This window comes from Benincasa hispida, unplaced genomic scaffold, assembly GCF_009727055.1.
Source record: "Benincasa hispida cultivar B227 unplaced genomic scaffold, ASM972705v1 Contig160, whole genome shotgun sequence".
Lineage (NCBI taxonomy): Eukaryota > Viridiplantae > Streptophyta > Magnoliopsida > Cucurbitales > Cucurbitaceae > Benincasa > Benincasa hispida.
In genome coordinates this window covers 41,546-66,163 of record NW_024064164.1, presented here as the reverse complement: position 1 = coordinate 66,163, position 24,618 = coordinate 41,546, and the positions used below count along the sequence as shown (strand labels likewise).

Below are 24,618 nucleotides of genomic sequence, written 5' to 3'. Positions count from 1 at the left end.
CTCTTTCTTCGTGGTGGTATAATTGGTCTGAGCAGGATTTAACACCTTACTCGCATATGCGATGGGATGTAAATTGTTTTTCTCTTCTATCACAAGTTGTGCTCCCATCGCATACCCTTTGCATCGCACATTAATTAAAAAGGAAGTGTCCAATCAGGTGCAATTAACACGAGTACGGTAGTCAGTGCATTCTTCAAAATTCTGAATGCGTTGAGGCAATTGTTTTCAAAATCAAATTTTCTGTTAGCCTCCATCAACGCACTCAGTGGTCGTGGCTATTTTCGAAAAGTCCTTGACAAAGCATCTGTAAAATCCAACATGCCCAAGAAACTTCGTACAGCTTTCACACTTTGTTGGAGTGTCGAAGTTTTTTCAATTGCTTTTATTTTTGCTTTATCCACCTCCAGCCCGTCTCGAGAAATCTTGTGCCCCAACACGATGCCCTCCTTTACCATAAAATGGAATTTTTCCCAGTTAAGAACGAGATTCGTCTCTTTGCATCTTTTCAGTATCTTCTCTAGGTTGGCCAGACAGACTTCATAGGTGTGCCCATAGACAGAGAAGTCGTCCATAAATATTTCGACGGAGTCCTTAAGATATTCTAAAAAGATGGCCATCATGTACATTTGGAACATGCTTGGCGCATTGTAGAGGTCGAACGGCATGCGGCTGATGACATGCAGATATGCATGTCATCTTAGTCCTTTTTCTTAGAATTATGAAGGTTGTTAGGCAGAAATTGTGTCGATCGTGCTAGGAATTCATGAGAAAAAGAGTTTGCGTCGATCAGCATGTCGAATCTCAGCTAACCCATTACTTTGCTTTAATTGTGCGTTCAATGTTCTATTTTTGTAGCCAATACAGGAAATGAATGCAAACGTGAAAACCGGACCATCGCATAGACGACCACATGCGAAGAAACACTCCATTGCAAAGGCAAACGCATCGATCAACACATGGATGTTGCGGTAATCAGCCGTATGCGTCCATCGCATGGGAGTTGCGCTCGTCAAGCGAATGCGGTCATCATGTAGAGTTGCGGTATTAAGCGAATGCGGTCATTGAATGATTGGGACTGCATGACAATGCAACTAATGGGATCAACGCAAGGTAGGTAGAATGAACGCATCAACGCATCTACCTCGAGAAAATCCAAAGTTGATGCTGATATTTCACCTATCGTGCCGTTGGTGGCAGAGGTTCAGAAAGGACTAACCCGTCGAACGTCAGACTCAGAGCAGTCCAATTAATGCTATCGGCGATCCAAACTCTATAAATAGCAGCCGAATGAGCAGAAATTCAAATCATCCGGGGAGGATCCTTGGATCCGGAGATTGTCCCTCAACCGAGGATTTTCCCCACGATCCAGACAAACTGCATGAGAAGATGGCTGAAAGTTCTTCACCTCCTTCATCCATTCCGAGTGACGAACGGGGCCTTCGATCGAAATTAGATCGCAAGAGAGTCAGCTTCTCCGCCCATCCATGGCGCCACCGGCAGCCTTGACACTCATCCACTGGAAGCAAATCTTTGCTTCCAGCCGGTCATTTTGTTTCCTTTCTTTTCTCATATTGTATTGTATAACATTTGGAATTAAGAAATTAATACAATGTGTTTTCAATGCATTTTTCTTTTCCTTCGACTTCATCTCCATCTTCTTGCTTAGCATCTTTACTTTCATTGCAACACTTAGTGGGATTTCTTGGGTATTGCATACTTAGTCATGTGGATTAGCGATATGAAGCATGTAGCAAACTACCGAGAGGTATGCGTTGTGCGAGTATGTGAGTAACCTTATTTGCTTAGTGTGAAGCTGTTGTAATGCCTGTCTATAGGCTAACGCATTGCTTGTCTATGAGTGAAGTCAGAAACAATCAACTGCCCGAGAGGGTAAGTGGTTGGTCGCATTAAGTAATGTATGTGTTGTTCACTAGCGATAGTAATAACCTTGCGTCAACCAAGTTCATGCGTTTGTCTTGTCTTAGTTGTGCCCTACACCCCTTTAGAGCTACTCGAGAGAGAGTCTAAAGAAAGAACCTAATGACTCGAGAGAGCTAGTTTAGAATCTAGACTCGAGAGAGCGAGATTAGATCGGCATAAACAAGAGATAGGGACTTAGAGATAAGCTCTGTTTGTCAACACTGCATTGCATGCATATTAGGAATAGGAATGATAGCATATGGTGGCCTTATTTGTGCACCATCACATAGACAAGAATTAGAGGCTTATGTGTAGGTCCTATAGACACCTCTGCACATACATCGCATGCGTTCTAGCATTAGAAGCCATAGCATTCGCACCGAGAGACGGTTTACTATTGTATAAGTGTTGTATGATCGCATTAGTTTGCGTTGTCTAGGGTTGCCCTTACGGTCACTCTTAAGGGTTTCAATGAAAACATCTCCACATTTTATCCATTTTCCCATACATTTATTTCATGTCAAGGTTTTTCGCATCTCTACCTTTCATGCATATTCACATTGCATTGTCTGTTAGATAGGAGTAGGAGTAGGATTAATTTAACAATAACCCCTCCTTTCTTTTATTTATACCGCCCCATGCACATCACTGCAACATATATATTAGATTTTGCATCTATTCGTCTGATTGCGATTGATATTATTTTAGATAGTATTTTTTTAGAATTAAGGTTAGATTTTGGTTAATTAAGTTTGTTAGATCTTGTTTTAGACTATTAGTGTTCTTTTTTAAAATACAACATAATTATAAGAATTAGGTTGTAGGGGTATTTATGTCCATTATTAAATTTTAATTAGTATCAAAATTAGTCATTTTCAAAAGAAAAATACGTTTGACCATTTTTTTCAAAAACGTCGTATTATTTTGATCCTTTGTTCGATCGCCCCTAAATTTAATTTGACATTAAATTAGATATGGAAAGTTAGGAAAGAGTTAATTTTAGAAGCTTGTTTTTAAATTGTGAAAGATTTAATTATAGAAGATTTTTGGTTTGCAATCCTAGAGATTTGATTTTAGAAGGTTTTCATAAAAATTTATTAAATCTTCATTTCACTTATGGTGCGATCTTCCATTTCTTTTTCATAATTATTTGCTCTATTTCATTTTTGCATATTTCTTCTTTGTCTTATCAAATTCTCGTGTGATTAACATGTAACATAGTTTATATATGAGTTGAATTAAATGAGTATATTACTATGTGTATATACAATATATCCGTATATGCAATTAAATTATTATGTACCAGCATATATATGTATGTTGATTAGTTACCAAACAGGCCCAGATTATTATCAAATATTAGCTAATATTTCGTGTATACATGAGTATATTTAGGTTATGTATGTTAGAGATATCATATTATTCAATTATAGTGTGTCACATTATATTCTACTGTATATTTTGTAGATTTACTTTTATGTATTCTTAATGCCAAATATTCTAATGTTACATTAATTTTTTCCAATGTATACTTATGTATATATAGGAAGTTAAATATTTAGGTATCATGCTCTATATACAGAATATACTTCCAACATTTTGTATAAGTTCTTATATTCTATATTGTCGTGTATTTCATACTCATATACTCATCGGTATATTTAAATTATATTCCCATTGGAACTATTTGTGTTTGTATTTCCTTTTCTTCTTGAATTTTTTATCTTGGTAGTACTACTTTAATGATATGAATCTATTTTTTATCTATCTGAATAAGTAGTTATAAAAGTATGATGAAGTTGACACTCCCACATGTTCTTATTTCACATGTTTAACTTCTGGAATTTATTCTTCATCCTGCAAAATTTAATTTGAATGTATTAGTAAGTATTATATTTATTTTTAGATATACACACATATTTATTTATAATAAACTTAGATATAAACCAATTTATAGCCCATTACCTTATACTACATATTTATAGCAATGGTTTATGAACCTACTAAAATAGTGAATTTTTGAAAAGGATATATTTAAACAACAACATATACATTATAACAAAATTGTGTAAATTGTTCTTCTAATCATTTCAATATAAAATTGAATAGAACAAAATAACTAGGGCATATTTATAATTCAATAAATAATCAATCATTATATAGTATTATATATCATATCAACAGATGTATATTTGCTCATATTGAAAATTATAAAATGCAATATAAAAATATCATGTTACATGATGTATATAGTCACATATTTATGGCAATGATGTATGACCTACTAAAACAAGAACTTGAAAATGATACATAAACAATAGTATATATACATTATACCAAAATTATCTATGTTAATCTTAATAATATTTGAGAAGAACAAAATAACAAAGGTATATACATGTATCAAAATCACACATTTACATTAAAAAAATAAAAAATAAAGCACACTTGTTCTTAAGAGTGGATGAAGAGAAAAAACTGTAAAAACTACTATGGTTTAATTTTCCTATTATTTTATTTTGTATAGAAAAGTGGAGGAGACCTAGCATAAGTGAAAAAAACAAGCACTTTAGGTCATTTCTGAAAAAAGTTGGATGTAAAGGGGCATTTATGTAATATGTGGCTATAATTAAGGTCTTCTAGGTAGAGAACCCTTGGTTAAATTAAACTCCCACATTTAAGCACCTCCTTTTTTTTACAAGATTGTTTTAATTATTTTATTATCTATTTAGTATCAAAATCTTTAGTTTCATAATTATTTATGTAAACTGATAAATATTCAATAATTCTTATATTTAATATATTATCTATTTGCTGCTCAAGTTCTATTTCAATATTTGTATTTCAAAATTAGGTTCGAAAATTTTGCTTTTGGAAGATTGAAGCAAAGAAAAATATTTTGGGAAGATATCGAATTTTTTCTTTCTTTTTCTTAAAAAAATACAAAAACAAAATGCAATATAAAAACAAAAATTATGTTGTAAAGTTGTTTTTTGTTAGATCCTATTCTGGTATTTAATTTTATAATCAATAAGTTAAGATTCTCTTAAACTAAAAAAAAATCTAATTTCAAAAAAAATTTCACAAAATCAATTTATAAAAAGTTTATATAAATAAAATTAGATTAAAAACGATTTTCAATTTTATAAGTATTTTATGCTATTCTTTTTAAAATTTTGTGGTAATCACAAATGAGTAAAAAAAAATCCCTATTTTGATTGGGATGATTTGATTATTTTCTTAATTTTGAACTTTAATCTAAACAAAATTATTATTATTATTATTTTAAGTTAGTGCACACTTAGTCAAAAGAATGTATTTGTTCTTTTGATTTGAAGCTTTAATTATCTTCCTAACTTTAAACTTTCATTTCAACCATGATGTTTTTTTAACTATGTGATAGTCCTCTCTCAATTCAATCTAAATATCTTTTTTATTTTGATTTGATGATTTTATTATAAATATATATTTTTTTAGATTTCATGATAATCCATGATTTATCTTTTTAAATTCAAACTTTAATTTTAAAATAATAATAATAATAATTATTATTATTATTATTATTATTATTATTATTATTATTATTATTATTATTATTTGTAAATATCTTCCTTTAGTTTAAAATAATCGTTTTTTATTTTGATTGGGATGATTTGATTATCTTTTAAATAGTACTTTAATTTAAAGAAAATATTAAAAACTTATTATTTGCAGAGATTTTGTAATGATTCTCCCTCATTTCAAACTTTATTTAAAACCAACATACCTTACACAAATATTTAAAAAAAAAAAAAAGAAAAGAAAAAATTCCTAGACCTAAAAAAGAAGAATAATTAAAGAGAGGAAGAAAACCTTGAAAAATAAGAGATACTTGAAATAGAAAAATTGTAGACAATGGCTACCCCCGAAAGATACTTAGAAGATTTAAAGAATAAGAAAAAAAAAACACGAAATGTTGGAATAATGAAATTTAAAAAAAAAAATACTTGATTGCAACAAAAAAATTCTATGGAAAACTAAAGCAAAAAAAATATAATAATAAATAGGGAGAGTAAGTTAACAAAATCTTTTTTTATCCACATGAATGATATGCTTTTTAATGGTAAATTTTGCATCTTATATCAAATATTAGAATAACCAAACTGTAAACCAATAAAATTCACGTGAATTATGAACTATTAGAATCAAATATTAGAGATAATCAAATTTTAAACCAATTAAATTTACGCGAATTATAAACTATTTTTCCCTTATAGCCCTTTAACTCGATTGACTATTTCAATTTGAATGAACAATTATCAAATAAATTTTAATCTGAGAGTTTAAATTGATTCACTTATGTAAATTTAAATGTTTAATTGATAAAATTACAAATCTCACACGATATTTATCCAAATAAAATATAATGAAAAAGTTAAATTGATACACTTATGAAAGTTCACATTTTAAATTAAGACAATTATTAGTTTAAAATTTAAATTGATACAACGACAAAATTTAGAATATAAATTGACATTTGTCCATTTTTTTTCATGAAGTTTCCATTGTTATATATCCTCTTACATTGTGATATGGATCAACCAAATTTGCATAAAAATCAATGCAGCAAAAATGTCTGCTTCATTAGTGATGTGGATAGCGATGCAAAATATTAATTGGTTTACCAACGAGCAAGAGTACTCATTGAAGTACACATATTAAGAAAATAAATTGACATTTTCATCAATGTTTCCATGATATTATCGACATGAGAGACGAATTGATCATTATATCGTATAAAAATCTAAGAAAAATAAAAATTAAGCAACAAAATATCAATTATATAGATATAATTAATAGACATGTTAACTTGTTTAAGAATTATTAAATATTTATTTTCTAATTTAAATTTATTTTTATAATTTTTCCAAAAACATACATCGAAATCGAAATTTTATTAATATTTCTATCGAAATTTCTATAAAACTATGACATTGATATTTCCATCGAAATCGACATTCTAAACCTGAGATACATACACATTTTAGACAATAATCCTAAGTGAAGTGTATCTTACACATGATTGATGACTTATGTCCCCGAATGTGCTTCAAGTTCACTATCAATCATGAACAAGAAGGGTTAGAAATAACCTCTTTCAATATATCATAAGCTACAAATCACTTTTGTTGTGCTTCCGTTTCTTCTTAGAAAAAGTAGGATGGTTAGACTGCTCATGACTAAGATTACATGATTCAGATTTTGATCCAACCTTAGGTAAAGCAGCTGTTCTCTCAAGATCTGCCTTGCCCGAAAGGTGCATTGCCTCCTCTTCCGATTCTAGTATGCGTATGGAGTGTGCCATTTCATTCTCCTTCGACAGATGCATCGGTTTAATTGATGGCAATACATCAGCGTCTCTTTTACTTTCCTTGTACATCAGGAATGATTGTACTGGTGATTTTTCTCTCACACATGTTTCTTTCTCACTCTCTGGTGAAGTTTCAGCAGAAACCAAGTCCACTGGTTCGACCATTGGGCCAACCTCGACGTCTTTCATATGCAACTGTCTATCCCAACAGTTATCTGGCTGCAGGGCTTTTGAAGTCGAATGTGTTGATAGTGATGACTGTGGAGATGTCTCTACCACAACGCTTTGAACCTTGCAGTAACCTCCATCTCGACCATTGATGCTGCCTCTGGTACGGCCTCTACCTCTACCTCTTCCATGTCCCCTGACCAATGGAGCTTTAGTTAGAACTGTTACCATATGTACAGATGGAGAAGCACACCCGTCGCGTGGTTGGTTTTCTATATTGTTAGCATCATTAGCAGAACTTGGAATGATTGTGATTGGTTTAGTTGAAATGACTGATTGTTTTCCTTTCAGGTGTCGAGTTTCTCCAATCATCTGCAAAACTCGAATGCAGGTTGTTTGAATGCACTCCAATGATTTCATAGCTCCATCACTAGTAAAAGAATCAAGTGCACATGCACACTGATTATGAATAGTTGTCAAACTTTGTACAAGTAAATGTGACGTTCCACTCGAAGGCTGAAACCGCATATGTGACCTTTGGGTGAGAGGGGTGATCAAACGTCGAGTAACATTTCTATACCACACCATGTAAGGATCATGGTACTGCATTGGCTGTTCTTCTAACTTGCCCATTGCAATGTTCGTCTCTCGAGCCTCCCATAATTTAATATACTGTCCGTGATAGGCCTTCCAATCATAATGATGTTTTCCTCGCCTGTCAATTATATGCAGCTTTGTTTCTGTATCACAAGGCACTGGGATTTCTTGGCGAAGACCAAACTGGCGTAGAACTCGTTCTGGATGATGCCATTCAACAATATCAAAACAAATAAGCGGAGCAACCGTCTGCCACACATGTTGATCTCTGAGCAAGGAATCTGGTAAGGATGCAAGACGCTCAGAAGTATAAGGTTGCCAGATCATCTGCACTTAGTAAAAACACCAGAGTAAAAACCTGGAGATAAATGATTAATTAGGCAATTTCTTATAAAAAATATATCTTTTATGGACTAGTTCTTATGTCATTCCACTTTAACTGTTTTGTTATCTAGAAATCAAGTAATGAACAAAAATATATGAATTCCTCAAGAGAATACCTACAATAACTAAAAAAACAAGCACTTATTAGTAGGAAAAAGGTCTACCACCTCCAAAGACTCGTGATCAGCGAAAGGACAACTAAGGCCCACAAAAAGTTAAGACGACGACTGAGGGAAGACGAAATGAACCGGAAAAAAAGGAAAGCCTAAGGCAATAGAAAGGATCATTAGACAATTTTTGTGAGGAGACTGCAATCTTGCCTTACTCTTATCCAAAGTGTCCTAACAAACCTCCCCACCTACTACTTACCATTGTTCCAAATACTAAAGATGGTGGCTGCCTCTGTAGAAAGGTCAAAAAAATTTCTGGAGAGGAAGAATCGGAAAACAAAGGGATAAACCTCATTATTTATGAACACTGAAGAGTTATTCTCCCCGTAACTTTAGGTGGCCTTGCCATGCAAAAAATGCACGAAAAGAATAGTGCTCTCCTTGCTAAATGAGTTCCGAGGTTCCAAATTGAGTAAACAGCAATTTGGAGAAGGTTGATTGAAGCAAAATTTGAGTCTAGTCATTCATGGCATTACACTGGGATCCATCAAATATACAATCCTCACAGGGGCATTAGTTAGGATACTTCTTAATTTTTTTTTTTTAAAAAAAAAAAAGAAAAAAAAAAAGAAAAAAGAAAGAAAACAAGACTTTTCATTGAAATAATGAATGAGTCTAATGCTCGAAGTACACGAGAGAAAACAAAAACAAAAGACTTCAAACTTGTCAATACAAGGCTAGAACAAATGACAACATAAATACTAAAGCTCTGGAGAAAAATTAGAAAACATTCCAATTGAACAAATATCTCACTATGAATAAACAGCAAAGAGCTTAGATAGAGAACAAGATAAGATTTTAACTCAAGCAAACCCTAAACGAATAGGAAAGGAGCTTCCACCACAACCGCGCACAAAGATTGAGTCTGAAATTTAATGAAGGGCCAACTAAAAAAATGACTGGCAAAGCTCCAAAACCAAATTCTCTGGAAGTTTGTTATTAGCTGGATTTCTTGGAGGATACTTCCAGACTAGAATTAATGTCTGGAATATATTGAAATATAAAGGAATAGCTACAAGACAAACCAAGTATCAAGGCACTCGGAGCCTCCCTCTTGAATATGCTAACTCAAACCTTAGATCACTCCACAAAATGCCTATTGTCCCTCAGCCCTCTCTCTTGTATATATTAACTCCTTAACTAATTACACCAACACCTTTACTAATACTATACTAACCCTAACTAGGACCCTTACAAGCCCTAGAAGGCCAATGGTATCCTCCGAATGTCAAATTTTATCTTGGCCCCGTCCGAAAATATATATATAATTCTTCCTTTTTGGAAATTGCTCACTATGCTATTGATATTCAAGAGAAACTTCAGCGTCACAGGCTGTACAAGGCTAGCTCACCACTCTTGCACATTGCATAGAATGCAGCTGTTAGGATACCTCCTAATAAGAATACTCAAAGAACACCAAGAATAAATAAAAACACTAAAAGATAGAATTATATTGCAATATCAATAAAGAAACTATAATATACTACAATATACATCAGCACATTCTTTTTTTTAAAAAAAAAAAATGACACAATACTTTTCATTGATAAAATAAAAAGAGCCAATATACCTCAGCACATTCTAGAGGGCTGAGAATCCTCTCCCAAATTCCCAATTAGGAAATCACAACAAAATCTTCACACTTGCTCCCAACACATTCCTTCTATTTATAACTAAAACTAAAAACCTAACAAACTTACTACCTATTTATTAATATGCCCTTTCTAATAATCATACTAATATTCTATTAATACTCCCATTATATCTCTAACTAGGTCTCTTACAGCAGCATTCTCACAAGACCACCTCCTCCTCTCTTTGCCCTTCTGTCTCCTCTTTTTGGACAAGCCTTCTGAAGGTCAGATGGTTGGCTTTCCTACCATAACATGTTCATCTTCTACTCACTTCAACTTTACCGGGGCTTTAAAAACAAGAAGAAGCATCTTTGAGTCAACATCATCAAAGCCTTCTTTTGGGTCCGTTAACTTTTCGAAGCAAGGAGAGACCTTTCGAACACTTTATGGATAGTATCACCTACTTAACTATATCTTGGTCTAAATTGTGACCTCTTTTTAAATCTTTTACTTTTGGACCTCTTGTTATCAGTTGGAGAAGTCTTTTGTAACTCCTTTGGTTTGGGATCTTTGTCACCTATTTTGTAATTTTATACATCAATAGAATTATTTCTTGAAGCATTAATATAATGTACATATAATCAGTATGATTGTGGACAAAGAACATGAGAACGGGTAAAATAAGGAACCTGGTTCTCTGTTTGCTGATCCAGCAGGTCCCTGTAAAATATGAGTGCTCTGTGGGGATTATCTCTACGAATCACAGCTGCCTTCCATCTAAATACAAAAGAAAATAAACTTCAGTAGAACGAATAAAGAAACATATTGAGTATTAATAGGATAATAGTGGAAAGACTATTAAGGGTATTAACAGTGGTATATTTTTAATTAGTTGAAAAATTGTTAGGGTGGAGAGTTATAGATATTTGAGAGTTGGAGAGTTTGGGTTAGAAGGAAAAAAAATTTGAACATTAGTTATTCTATGAACTTTTTCAAAAGGCTATTAGCATTGCAAGTTTTCTTTAATATTCCACTCTAGTTTCAACTTTTACTGTTCTAGTAATGGGGATCCTATCACATACCTGCATCCTAAAGGATCTGCTGGTAATTGTTCGTCATCTACAATAGCATCCCCTTCAATGGAACCTCTCTCCTCCTCTGCCTTTCTATCTGGTATAATTGATTTTCGACCTTTATATGCCAACCTCTCTGGCCGGCTAATATCTAGGCGTTCCCATGCCCATATCTACAGAAACAATAATTAAAAGAGAAAAAAAAACCCAAAAAAAAAGCAATAAAGTTATAAGGATAAACCATAAAGCATGGATGGAGGGACAATTTCTTCCATAGTTCGCCATTGATTGAGAAAATTATACAAAGAAGTTAAAAATTTTAAAGTTTTATTTTTAATTTCCCCTCATAAATTAGAATGTAGTATTTTGTCCCTTTCTATGAAAATTTCCAGCTTCGCTGCAAAACATGCATACATAATAATAACAGATTGTAATCGAGATATTCCTTTAATTTATAGGATATTATACATGGTTTTGATTCAAGAAATAACTGAATTTGCATTGCATACTCACACCTGCAACAGAACAAGAGGGCCAGAAATCTCATTGGCCCCTTTCTTGCTGGCTCGGCAAAGCTCTCTATATAAATGTGCAAGTACTGCACTTCCCCAACTAAATTGCTCAACATTTGCCAAATCTCTTAAAAAAGGTAGGAACATCAACTGGACATCGGCTCCAGACTTATCCGCAAAGAGAACACTACCCATCAAGCTTAAAATATACGCTCTGGCATAGCGTTGTAATGTAACATCATCTGCATCAGATGGAGGTTCTTGAAAATGAGTTCGCAACCAACTAACCTTAAGGGCTGAGCCATGGAGCACACTCGAGTCCGGCCTGAGCCCTAATAGCTCCTCACATAAATCTTCCCATTGGAGATCAGTATTGCCAGTCACTACCCAGCCATTTACTGGTAGACCTAACAACAATGCTACATCTTGTAGCGTGACAGTACTCTCACCAACAGTAAAATGGAAAGTGTGGGTTTCTTGCCGCCACCTCTCGACCAATGCCGTAATCAAGGGCCAATCAATTTGTAAGATTCCAACCCTATATACCCCATAAAATCCAGCCTTGATGATAAGTTGACGGACACGGGGATCTAATTGCCAATCTTTCATCATTGCTGCCAGCCGTTGTCTACAGGTTAACACACTAGGGTCCTACAAGTTAGGAAGCTTGTCAATTTGCCTATTTCGAAATATGAAAATTTATATTTGATTAATGCAATCTACAAGAAACTACATAAGTAGATCGAACCTCCCCCATCCATATGGCTTCAGATCTATGCTGACTTTGTAGAACAAGAATCGAATTGTCTACTGGTCCCGGATCCAAAAAGCTATCGACTTGGGCATCATCTGTGGCTATCTCATCTGTCATCTGCAAAACATAGTGCAAAACTCGGTGAACAATAAAATAACTAAAAAGAAAATATAGAAGTTCGGTTAGCCAGCATGTTAAAAAGAATTAGAAACAATTTTATATAACACAAACAATTTGGAATATACCTGGTTATCAACAATGGTTGGTTCTGGAGCATTCATTGAATTATGGTTGCACAGTGGCTGTCTTTCAACATATAGTTCTAGACAATTAGTTCCCGGTTGTCGTACCACGTCAAACATGATATCTATAGACTCATCATCATCTATTGGCACAGGTATGTATTCTCTACATGCCGGATACCTACATATGATCTTCAGTTTGAAGGATTGCTTGTCGAATCCGGTAACGCTATATATCCTATCAACCAACTCATTATGCGTTATCCCATAGCCAACTCGGATGGGCTTTGGTGCAGCACCTTCATAGGAAATGCCATGTGGTCCCCTCATCGTTGTCCCATTCCAGTAACACATGAGTGTAACACCTTGCCTACTCATCGTCTCCCATTCACTATTTTAAGAAAATGTAATCCAAGCAAATGCCACTATTGAAACAACATGGACGTTTCCAACCAATGCAGGATCAAACATTCACACAAAATGAGAGAGCCACGAGATGTAACTACAAACTGCATTAACTTTGTTTACTACCCAAGTCTCAAATGAGCATGAGGTTTCATGAACACGAGGAATATAGAATAGAAAAATATTATCAAACCAACAAGAATGTTACAATGAATTTTGCCCTTCAAATTTCTGAGAAACTCACGCTCATCAGGCACAAGCAGCAAGCAGCAAATCTAAGTAAATTAGGAAAATGGGGCCAAAATGGTGGGATTACATAACAATATGGAGTTGTTTGGGGTACCATAATGGAATGGGATTGCAATGTACTGTAATCCAAAACCCATATTTGGATTGAACGTTTTGGGTCCGATTTGTAATACTAAACTCATTCCGTTCCCACAGTTTTCAATCCAGCCCTCTTTCCTACCATTTTCTCACTTCATGATCCCATTTCTGTTCCGCCTTCGATTCCTCACGCATTCTAACACCCCTCAGATTTCCAGTAATCTTGATTACATTCCAGCTCATCCTAATTACATAACATTAAGGAGTTGTTTCAGGTACCGTAATGGAATGGGATTGTAATGTAATGTAATTCAAAACTCATGTTTGGATTGAACATTTTGGCCCGATTTGTAATACTAAACTCATTTTGTTCCCACAGTTTTCAACCTAACCCTCTTTCCTACCGTTTTCTCGCTTCATGTTCCCGTTTCTATTCGGCCTTCGATTTCTCACGCATCCCAATACCCCTCAGATTCCCGATAATCCCGATTACATTCCAGTCCCCCAAACAGCCCCTAAAAGTAACTGGAATGGAAGACAGACATTTTCAACAATATATAAGAAGGCTAAGAATGCAATGGCCTATAAATTAAATTTATTCTTATTTGCATAAAAAACTACATAACAAAATAGACACTATTGTCAAATTTAGGGTAACGAGCATGCATTTCATCTCTGTTTCTTTCTCTTCTAAGTAAAATGTTAATTTAAAATTGATAATTTCCAACACTTTCCCAAAAGATGAAATAAATATTCCATCTAAAGTATATTTGATACTTGATAAACCCCAATTGCAAGAGTATATGCATGTACGCACATGAGAAAGTGTACGGGTATGTGAGAAGAGTGTACTCAGGTGATTATGCAGGCTTGAGGAATTTTTTTAGTTAGAAGGGGGGAGCAGACAGCTGAGTTATATAGTTGTTAGTTGAGGGGGTATCTTTTTGCTAATTGTTGTTTTGGGTATTCTCTGTGAGATTTGGAAGATGTGGAAAAAAAATCCCTTTGTTTCCTTGTTATCTGATCATAAATAAAATTGTTGGGCAAGACCCATCATTTTTGGCATTGAAGCAGTAAATTCCGAGGAAAGGCATGTAAGATAGAAGGCATAATGAGAGTAGGTGGTTGAGGTTGGAGTTGAGCAGTCAGAGATGGGAGCAAAAATGGATTCTCATTTCGCAAAAACTTGGGAAGGATCGCAGCCCTCGAAGTGAAGATGGATTTTGAAATTAAGTTGATTTAAGAGCTTAAAATGGTAATTTCTTGAGCTAAAGTATGGATGAACATGGAGAGAGGGATCAACTTCATCAGAAGGGACACAATCAGATAAGGTAAGTATGTAATTGATGATGAATCCAAAGAAAAGGAAGGGAAGGCCAAGAAAAGAGTACCACGAGCAACAAAGGTATGCTTGCACCTGGTAATTGATACTTTCTCTGTTTGATATGAGATTAAGGAAGTTCAAGCAGTCAAATTATAAAGGAGAAAAGGTGAAGATCTAGATGGTTGGTCACATCGAGTTGAGCGCTATTTTGTTTTGAATCGATTAACTAAAGAGACAAATTGGAGGGAGCATTGCACTACCTACAAGAGGTATTAAATTGGAACTAATAGGAAGAAGAACGAACACTGATGAATAGCCAGGAGAATTTTGCACACTTCTGTTTGAACAACTCCGACCGACAACATGAGGATGCTACCCACTCGCTTCACTAGGAAAGGACCATGGGCAGAAAGAATAATGCCGATCAAGTTTCACTCAAAACTAGAACTCTCCTTCACATTTTTTTATTGCATGAGTTGGTTGCATTGCATATCAAGTGACACCCTCTACACCGATAGACACCCTATCTTTCATTAGTCTTGCGTAAGGCGATGGGGTAGACCATGCCCTTTCTGCCCACTCCTCCAGAGTTGAAAGTCAATATAAAATTCAAATTCTAGCCAACTAAGTTAGTTGGTTTGAGAAAGTCTGTAAGATTTCCCTTACAATGTTATTCAATTGAAAGAAAACAGCCCGAAGACAGTACAATCCCTCCATTCTCACTCTCGAGAAAGCCTTCCAAGATACCAGCCTAACTCCCCCTTACCCAAATCTGTTATTTATTTACAATCTCTCTCTCATTCACTCATTTGGTGGTCCCCACTACCCTTTAATTACCTTCTTACCCCTATGTTGATAATGAAATAGTATCGGTGGCCTAACATTACTCCTGGCTTCTAAAGACACCTTGTCCTCAAGATGGAAAGTAGGAAATTGACACTTCATATCAGCAACATCCTCCCAAGTAGCTTCAGACAGTCCTTCCCAACGAATCAATACTTCCCAATCCCTAGTCTTATCATTCTTCCAATATGCTAACGCAGAATGTACCTCATGACGATTTCCCAAAACTTTTTTAAGCTCAGAAACATGAAAAACAGGGTTTATCATCGCCTCAGCCGGTAATTGTAACTTGCCACCTTGCCAATTCGCTCTAGCACCAAAAATACAGTCCAAAATACTTCGGAGTAAGCTTCTCATTCCTCTTTTTCGCCACAGAAACTTGTCTAAATGGTCGTAACTTCAAATATACCCAATCACCAACAGAGAATTCTAATTCAGAATGCTCCCGATCAACAAATTTCTTCATTCTATCTTGAGCACCACTCAAATGCTCTTTCAGCCTATCAATAATAACATCCCTCTCCTGAAACTGATGATCAAGAGCCGAATTTGGTGTTTAACAGTCTCCATAAAAGAGTAATGGATAAGGTGTTCTTCCATACAATGCCTGAAAAGGAGTTATTCCAATCGATTCATGAAATTGAGTATTGTACCAATACTCTGCCGAATCCACAACACCCACGGGTCGATTTCTCACTACAAAAACATCTCAGATAAGTTTCTATACACTTATTCAACACTTTCGTTTGGCCGTCCGATTGGGGATGATACGCAGTACTCCTATGCAACCGTCTTCCAGCCATTTTGAACATTTCATCCCAGAAACCACTCAAAATACCTTATCCTGATTAGACACAAGGGACTTAGGAAAACCATGCAGCGGACAATCTCCTTAACGAAAACATCAGCCACAGTTTTAGCATTAAAAAGATGTTTCAATTCCAAGAAGTGAACATATTTACTCAGTCTATTGACTACCACGAAGATCACGTCAAACCCCTTAGCTTTCGATAAGCCTTCAATAAAATCCATTGAAATGTTATCCCACACTCGATCAAGAATCCCCAACGGCATCAACAAACCTGCAGAAGATGCAGCCAATAGTTTATTTCGTTTACACACAATGCATTCCTCAACATATCACTTGATATCCGACTTCATCCCTTCCCAATACAACTCTCCTATCAACCTCTTGTAAGTACGTAAAAATCCTAAATGACCACCAATCACTGAATCATGATATGTGTGTAAAATAGTTAGCAACAAGGAGGAGGTTTTCGATATCACCATTCTTCCTTTATACAACAATCGCCCCTGATTCAAAGAAAATCGAGGGACACTCTCACCATCCTCTTTCAACTGTTGAATAACCTCTACCAACTTAGGATCCTTCTCCACTTCTTCTTGTATACTTCCCACATTTATCAATGAAGGTACTGACAAATGGTCAAGGTCTGCTACTAGAGGCTATCGTGAAAGAGCATCAGCAACTCTATTTTTGGCCTCTAGCTTTTATTGTACTTCAAAATCATACCCCAATAACTTTGATACCCATCTTTGATGATGAGGTTGAATAACCCTCTGCTCCAACAAGAACTTCAACGCTTTTTTATCTATCTTCACTATAAAATGTTTCCACAAGTACGGTCTCCAACACTGTACTGCTAACACGACAGCCATCAATTGCCGCACATAAATTGGTTTTGCTCTAGCTTGAGCCGCCAAAACATGACTACAAAAAGCAATTGGTCTTCCCTTCTGGCCCAACAAAGCACCTATCCCGTCCCTGAGGCATCAGTTTCCACTTCAAAGGCTAAAATCAAGAAGTGCCAACACCGGTAGGGACACCATTGCTCGCTTAAGTTCCTCAAACGTCAATCCACTCAAAAGCCCCTCGCTTGAGTAAATTACTCAATAGGGTAACCACACTCCCATAATTCTGCATAGAACGACGATAATAGCCAATCAACCCCAGAAAACCCCTTACTCCACGGATATTTTGAGCTCACGGCCATTCCAACATAGCTCGTAATTTCTCCGGATCAACCTCTATCCCTTCTTGCAAAATTAAATGCCCAAGGTACTCTACTCTTTCTCTAGCAAACTGACATTTATTTTTATTCACATACGACTCATTCTCTTGAAGAGTATGAAGGACAACATCTAGATGCTTAAGATGTTCTTCATAATTCGGGCTATATATTAGAATATCATAAAAAGAATACCAATATGAACTTGCACAAATAAGGTCAAAATACCTTGTTCATCAAGGCCCAGAAAGTTGAGGGAGCATTTGTTAATCAAAAGGGCATTACTAAGAACTCCTAATGTCCTTCATGCGTCTTGAAAGCTGTTCTCTCCATGTTCTTGGGACTCATACAAATCTGATAATATCTCGCTTTCAAGTCGATCTTCGAAAAAATAGTCACTCCATTCAACTCAACTCTTCCACAACTAGTATAGGAAACTTATCTGGCACTGTGACATTATTTAAAGCTCTATAGTCAACGCAAAACCTCCAGCTCTCATCTTTCTTTTGAACAAGTAGCACTAGACTTGAATAAGGACTCCTACTTGGTCGTATAATGCCAGCAATTAACATCTCGTCAACCAATTTTTCAATCTCTTCTTTTTGAGCATAGGCATAACAATACGGCCTCACATTGATTGGTCCAACTCCGATTTTCGAATGTATGTGATGATCGATTCCCCTACTCAAAGACAACTCCCCGGGCCATTGAAACGCACTGTTATAATCATCAAGTACAGGACCAACAGATGAACCCCTTTGAGCCAACTCATTCAATTCTACTACAATACTGCTTGACATTTCCACATGTTCACCTTCCACCAATTCGATACTCATCGCTCTACATTCAATCAGATATCCCTGATCCTTTCCATCCCCACACTTCACCATTCACTTCAAACTTATTTGAGTTCTTGATAAACTCGAATCCCCTTTCAATTCAATTTGTCTTCCCCCGTGCACAACCTTCATTGAGAGTGTGCACCAATCTATCTCAATAATTCCCAACTTATACAACCATTGCATTCCCAGAATAACATCCACTCCGCCAAGCTCTAATGGTAGAAAACTCTCAATTATTCTCATATCACCTATCGTTAATTCTACCTCACTACATACACTTTTTCCCTTCACAGCAGTTCCCGTTCCCATAATCACTCCATAATTGGCAGTCTCTACTACCGGTAACCCCAATTGATCCACTAATTTCAGAGCAATGAAATTGTGAGTTGCTCTACAATCTTGGAAGACAACCACTAATTGTTCTTCGATCTTCCCTTTCAACTTCATCGTTCCTAGATTTGTCAACCCACCATCGAGTTCAAAGATAATTCTACCACTGGTTGTACTATTTCTAGAGTCTTTAACTCCACACTTGTATTCTCCTCATCGTTTTCTTCAGCGACCTCGAATTCTTTGTTATTAGGTCGCACAACCAATACTCGCAACTCCTGAACATCCTTCGTTTTGCATTGATGTCTCGGAGAATAACATTCGTCATAACAAAAACACAGTCCTCGATCTTTTCTGGATTGGAATTCAACGTCAGACAGTCGTTTCACCAAATCTTTTCGCTTAACTCCAGTCGGTGAACTCCCTCACAACGTAATCGTTCGAATTGACACTACCTCATCCTCAGCCGGCCTTACTTGTCGTTGGGCCCATTGCGCCAGCCTTAGTTTGAGCCAATTCCCGATCCTCTATTAATTGGGCTATCCGCATCATGCTAACCAGCCCAACCAATTCCCAGCACTCTACTTCTGCCTTGATCCACGATTCATGCCCATTTATGAAAGTATTCTCAAGAACTCCCTCTGATAGGTGTGGTAGTGAAGCAACCCATTTATCGAACAGATTTCGATAAGCTTCCACGATGGTTTCTTGTTTAATTGCCAAAAATTGACCGCACACTGTTCCTTTGCGTGAAGAATGAAATCGTGTAAGAAATCTCATCTTACGATCATGTCAATCCTTGAACGGTTTGCGTTGCTATTTTGATATATACCAATCCAATGCCACATCTTCAAAATTAATCATTGCAACTTTTAATTTCTCGAAATCGATCAGCTTATGGATCTGAAAATACCGATCTGCATGAAATAACCACAAACCCGAATCCATACCCTTGAAGACCGGCATCTCTACCTTCTTAAATTTAGTCTGATCTTCTGTCTTACTTCCTTGTTCATCGGTCGTTTCTGAAGATTTCCTCGCATCTGCACCTTTCTTCGTTTCGTCGGTTGATTCTTGCAAATTCGAAGAATCGTTTGATCGATCCGCAATGATTTGCAAAATCATCTTCTGCTGACTATTTGCTTGAACACTCAACTTCTCAATGCTCTTGGCTAACAACGTAAGTGTATCGTCGATCTTAGGTAATCGCATCAATTCCATTTTCATCATTCCGGTCTCTTGATCCATCACTTCCAATTGTTCTTCAATCTTCCACTGCGCCATTTTCCCTAGCTTTCCTAGGATGAAAGCTCCAATACCAATTTGTAAGGTTTCCTTTACAATGTCATTCAATTGAAAGATAACAGCCCGAAGGCAGTATAATCCCTACCTTCTCACTCTCGAGAAAGCCTTCCAAAATACCAACCTAAATCCCCCTTACCCAAATCTGTTATTTATTTACAATCTCTCTCATTCACTCATTTGGTGGTCCCCACTACCCTTCAATTACCTTCTTACCCCTACGTTGATAATGAAATAGTATCAATGGCCTAACAATTTGCTACTTATGAGGGTGCTTTGGAGGCCTTCATTCGGAAAAATACCCTTAGAGAAGATGCCAAATGGGAACTCACTTCCTCTATTTCCCTTCAATTTCTTGACTTCCACCTCGAGGACAAGGTGGTTATTTGGGGAACAGGTCGGGGTACAATGAACTAAGTATATAGTTGATATCCGTTGAAGAAAAGTACCTTTTTGCTAATTGTTGTTTTGGATATTCTCTATAAGGACTGAGAGAGGTGGGAAGCTCTCTAAACTTCGCTTGTTTCCTTGCCATCTAATCATAGATATAGTTGTTGGACAAGGCCGATCAATATGTTGCTGGAAAATTATAATAGGGGAATTCAAAACAATAAAAATATATATAACAAAGGAAGGAAAAGTGGAGAAATAATTGCATCTCTTTTTTTTTTTACTAAGAAACATTTCATTGATTAATGACATTGGAGAAAACCCAGAAGCCAAAAGGTCATTACAAGAAACATTAAATAAGACAAGTTGAAAAGATTACGGGTACTTATCTTTGCACCAATAAAAAGCAGTAGACAAAACCAAATTCATAAACCTATCAAAAGAGGAAAAAGAGTCCCCAAAAAGATGATCGTTGTGCTCGAACCAAAGAGTCCAAAAGAATGCATGCGTAAGAGCTAACCAAATCATTTTTGTACTACCAAAGGATGACCAATCAGAAACCAAAATATCAAAGATAATATCGGACCATGCCAAGGACCAACCAAAAGCATCCATAACAAAGTGTCAAAAGCAAGAAGCAAAAGAACAATGTACAAAAAGATGAGCTGGAGATTTACAACTGCACTGACACATGATACACGAAGAAGGCGAGAGAGAATATATGTCACTCAAAGTTGCAGGTGTTCAGCAGTATTAGGGTTTAGAGTATAGCACACTTCGAATAGCTATGTCCAATCTTTCACAAGCTCTATATGTTTACTATGAGAATGAAGATCATAAAAAAACAAACAAGAGAAAACTCAAACACACAACTCTCAAAATTGTCTTGCCTTAAAAAACGAGCTTAAAAAATAAAATCCTCTCTACTTCCTCTATATATGCATCAATCCAAATTATGTGCTTTCCATCAGAGAAACAAGAAGAGTGCCTCCAACTAAGCTAACCCAACATGCTACTTAGGAGTTAGGAGTTATCTTTTTGCTCTTTCTTCGACTTTCTATAAAATGGTTTTATGTGACCCTGCTTGTGGCAGTAGTAGAACTGAATTTTCTGCTTCTTCTTTTCTCTACCTTTGTTGTCTGTGCCTTTATGAGGTGCTTTGTTGATAGTTTTCCCTCTCTCTCCAACTTTGAAGCTTGAATTTGGAGTAGAAGTCACACCAAAATGTCTTCTGTGAATCTCTTATGCAAAAGCTGCATCTATAACATCTTCAATTTTCAATTTTCTTGTACCTAAAGAGAAAGGTAAAGATACTTTCAGAGATTCCCAACTATCAGGTAAAGAAGTAAACAAAAGGATAGAAGTCACTTCTTCGTTGAACTCAACCTTCACCAAGCATAACTTTTGAACGATCCTATTGAATTCATTCAAATGTTCTGCAAAAGACACACCTTCAGCCATTTTCAAATCCATGAGTTTATTAATAAGGTATAACTTGTTCAAATAAGGCTTCTCATATATATTTGACAAGGTTTTCATCAGACCAATTGTTGTCTTCTCATTTGCCACATGGTCAAAAACATTCCTTGACACAGTCAAGCAAATAATCCCTAGTACTTTTCTGTCAAGAATCCTCCAATCTTCTTCTTTCATACTTTCTTGTTTTCCAATCAATGGTAGATGAAACTCCTTGCCCATGATATGCAGATAATCATTTATTTGCATCTTCTAGTAATCAAAATTTGTCCCATCAAACTTGTCGATAGCAATTCCTTCAAAGCAAGACATTGCTCTTCAAAGGTTCCCTAAATTTAATGATGTGGTTACCAGTTGAAAAATTAGAGGGTTCCAAATCCTAAATTAAACTCTGCTTGGAAAGAGCCATAAAAAGATGAATAGCAGAGGAACTAAAAGAGAGCTCTTGACCGCCCAAAATTAAATTCACCTCAAGATAAACCATTCAAACCATAACAACCTCTTGACTCCAAAATAAGTATTTCACAGACCACATGTCAACAAATGCAAGAAAGTCACATTAACTATGCTTGGGCAGTATTCTTTATGTACAAAAATTGAAAAAATCACTAAAGGTCAGTATACTTCGGGTTTGAGCTAGAACCCCACAAAAATCCATGTACAGTTCTTGGGGCTACAATTTTGATATGTCATGATTGGTCCATGTAGTTTATAAACACCATTGGTCCTTGTAATTTAAGAAACACCATTGGTTCGTAGAAGTCACGATTTAGTCCCTAACTTCGAGTATGTAATGATTCAGTCTATGAAGCAACGTATTTCAAATTGAAATGGACAAAATCATTACATAAATCTACAGGAACTAAATCATGACACATTTTACACTAAAAGAACTAAATCTTTACTCAATGAGTAACTAAATCAATGTTCCAACAAAATACAGAATCCAAACAAGAACTTTAACAATTGATTCCCTGACATGAAATGAAAATAAGCACGTGCATAGAGACTCCATTAGACAAACACAGCAAACATGTTCAAAAATAGAATAAAAACCTGTGGATTTGAAATTACCTTGGAAAGATCGCTAGTTTTGGATGGCTTCACCTCTTTTCGATGGGTTTCGCCAGAAAATGACGATATAAGAGAAACCGCTGAGTCCGACTACGAGTATCCGTTAAACAGTATAGGAAAATTGGTGAAGCGTGATGGTTATCTGGGTTTGAAATCCCGCAAGGATTAGTGGATGTCAACTATGAAACTCGCGGGTTTGGACGAGTTGAAGTACTGAGACCGCTATCTGAAACGGCGGCTGTTTCAGAGACCTCATATTGAAACCGCTATCTGCTGTGGAGTTTTGGGTTTTAGCCCTTCACCATGCCCTAAAGTCCTATAGGGTGTTTGATCCATGAGTTCGAAATTAGAGGGCAAGCCCATATTTGAGTGTTCGAAATAAAAAATTTTAAGAAAAATTGGAGGGTGCCTTTTGATCTTTGTCAAAAAAAAAATAATAATAACAAAAACAAAACAAAACAAAATAAAAATAATAACATTTTTGGCAAAAGCTCATCGCATACATGACATATTTTTTTAGTCTCCTAAATTGCCTCTGGTATGGTCGATTGACAGTTTTTTCGAGTACTAATTGCTATACCAAGTATAAATTCTCAATAGAAATACAGTGTAAAGGAAATCATCGATTATGAAACTTTGATAACGGGCAGAAATGCACATTATTACAACGCAAAGATATAAAACAATGTATGATTGCGACGGTAAAAATATATAAAATCGTGTCCAAAAGCATTAAGTTTAGAACATTGTGATCACATGCGTCCATCGCATTAAAGCAATTAATTTATGTATTTTGTGCAGAAAAATGCGTTGGCGCAAGGCAGAGTTGCGATCCAAGGAATTTAGCATCCGAGCGCATTAACAGATTGCGACAGCAAGGTTATGCAATCATATGCGTTCGCGAAAATCTGCTCAAGAAGGTGGACGCATAGAGCCGGCACATCAAGGTGAAAGCTTAATAAATCATGATGGGATAGAAAGCTGATGATGGTCAAATCTGAATTTAGTTGACAAGTCGTTAATGTCACACTATAACAAGTACACTCAAATTTTCGGTGACAATTATTCGGCACATCAGACAGAGAATTAATGATATCCCATCAGTGCAATCATTTGAGAGAAAAAGCTTTTCACTCTGAAGCTCTATAAATACCGAAGGCCACCTTCATTAAAGGAGTTTGGTTCGATTCTAGCTGAGCCATACAGAGAGTTCACCATATAGAAAATAGTTAGCCTTTGTTCATAGTTTTCTTATACTTAGAAGGCAAGAGAAAAGAGAAGACGTCGGAAGATCCTCCTGGTCAGCTCGAAAGAGTGCCAAGGAGCGTGGAAAACAAAGAGGGTCGACTCTTGCGAAAGCAAGAATATTCTTGGAGCAGAGTATAGAAAAACAATGTAAAATTCTTGGGAAGCAAGAAATTGCTACCATGCTCCTTATCTTTATTTCCCATTGTCATTCTGTATTTCGATTTCATTTATAGAATGGAACCTGCATTTCTACATCTGTTCACTCTCTTTACATTATGCATGA

The 24,618-nt window shown here is 35.8% G+C and overlaps 1 protein-coding gene across 8 annotated transcripts; it reads right to left on the bottom strand.

Annotated features, from left to right (window-relative positions):
* Positions 1-6,899: 6,899 nt before the first annotated feature.
* Positions 6,900-23,419, bottom strand: LOC120068978 (serine/threonine-protein phosphatase 7 long form homolog). 8 transcript variants are annotated; one of them, XM_039020626.1, is made up of 9 exons: positions 23,088-23,419; positions 21,924-22,342; positions 21,668-21,829; positions 12,748-13,135; positions 12,497-12,619; positions 11,752-12,399; positions 11,246-11,409; positions 10,853-10,940; positions 6,900-8,362 (listed from the first exon to the last, which is right to left on the bottom strand). In XM_039020626.1, the coding sequence occupies exons 4-9, from the start codon at positions 13,120-13,122 to the stop codon at positions 7,073-7,075; spliced, it is 2,688 nt and encodes an 895-aa protein (XP_038876554.1). In that variant the 5' UTR covers positions 13,123-13,135; positions 21,668-21,829; positions 21,924-22,342; positions 23,088-23,419; the 3' UTR covers positions 6,900-7,072. The 8 variants fall into 8 exon arrangements, with proteins under 8 accessions (XP_038876554.1, XP_038876549.1, XP_038876550.1 ...); XM_039020621.1 differs by lacking the exons at positions 21,668-21,829; positions 21,924-22,342 and adding an exon at positions 20,597-20,726; XM_039020622.1 differs by lacking the exons at positions 21,668-21,829; positions 21,924-22,342 and adding an exon at positions 20,597-20,682.
* Between the last annotated feature and the right edge of the window lie 1,199 nt (positions 23,420-24,618).

Coding starts and splice junctions, on each gene's coding strand:
- LOC120068978 (XM_039020621.1), bottom strand. CDS start 20,682: ATGGCAAGGAAACAAGCGAAGTTTAGAGAGCTTCCCACCTCTCTCAGT. Junction 12,620..12,747: donor CAACCATTGTTGATAACCAG/GTATATTCCAAA, acceptor TATGTTTTGCAG/ATGACAGATGAGATAGCCAC. Junction 8,363..10,852: donor ATCAGCAAACAGAGAACCAG/GTTCCTTATTTT, acceptor TACTAAGTGCAG/ATGATCTGGCAACCTTATAC.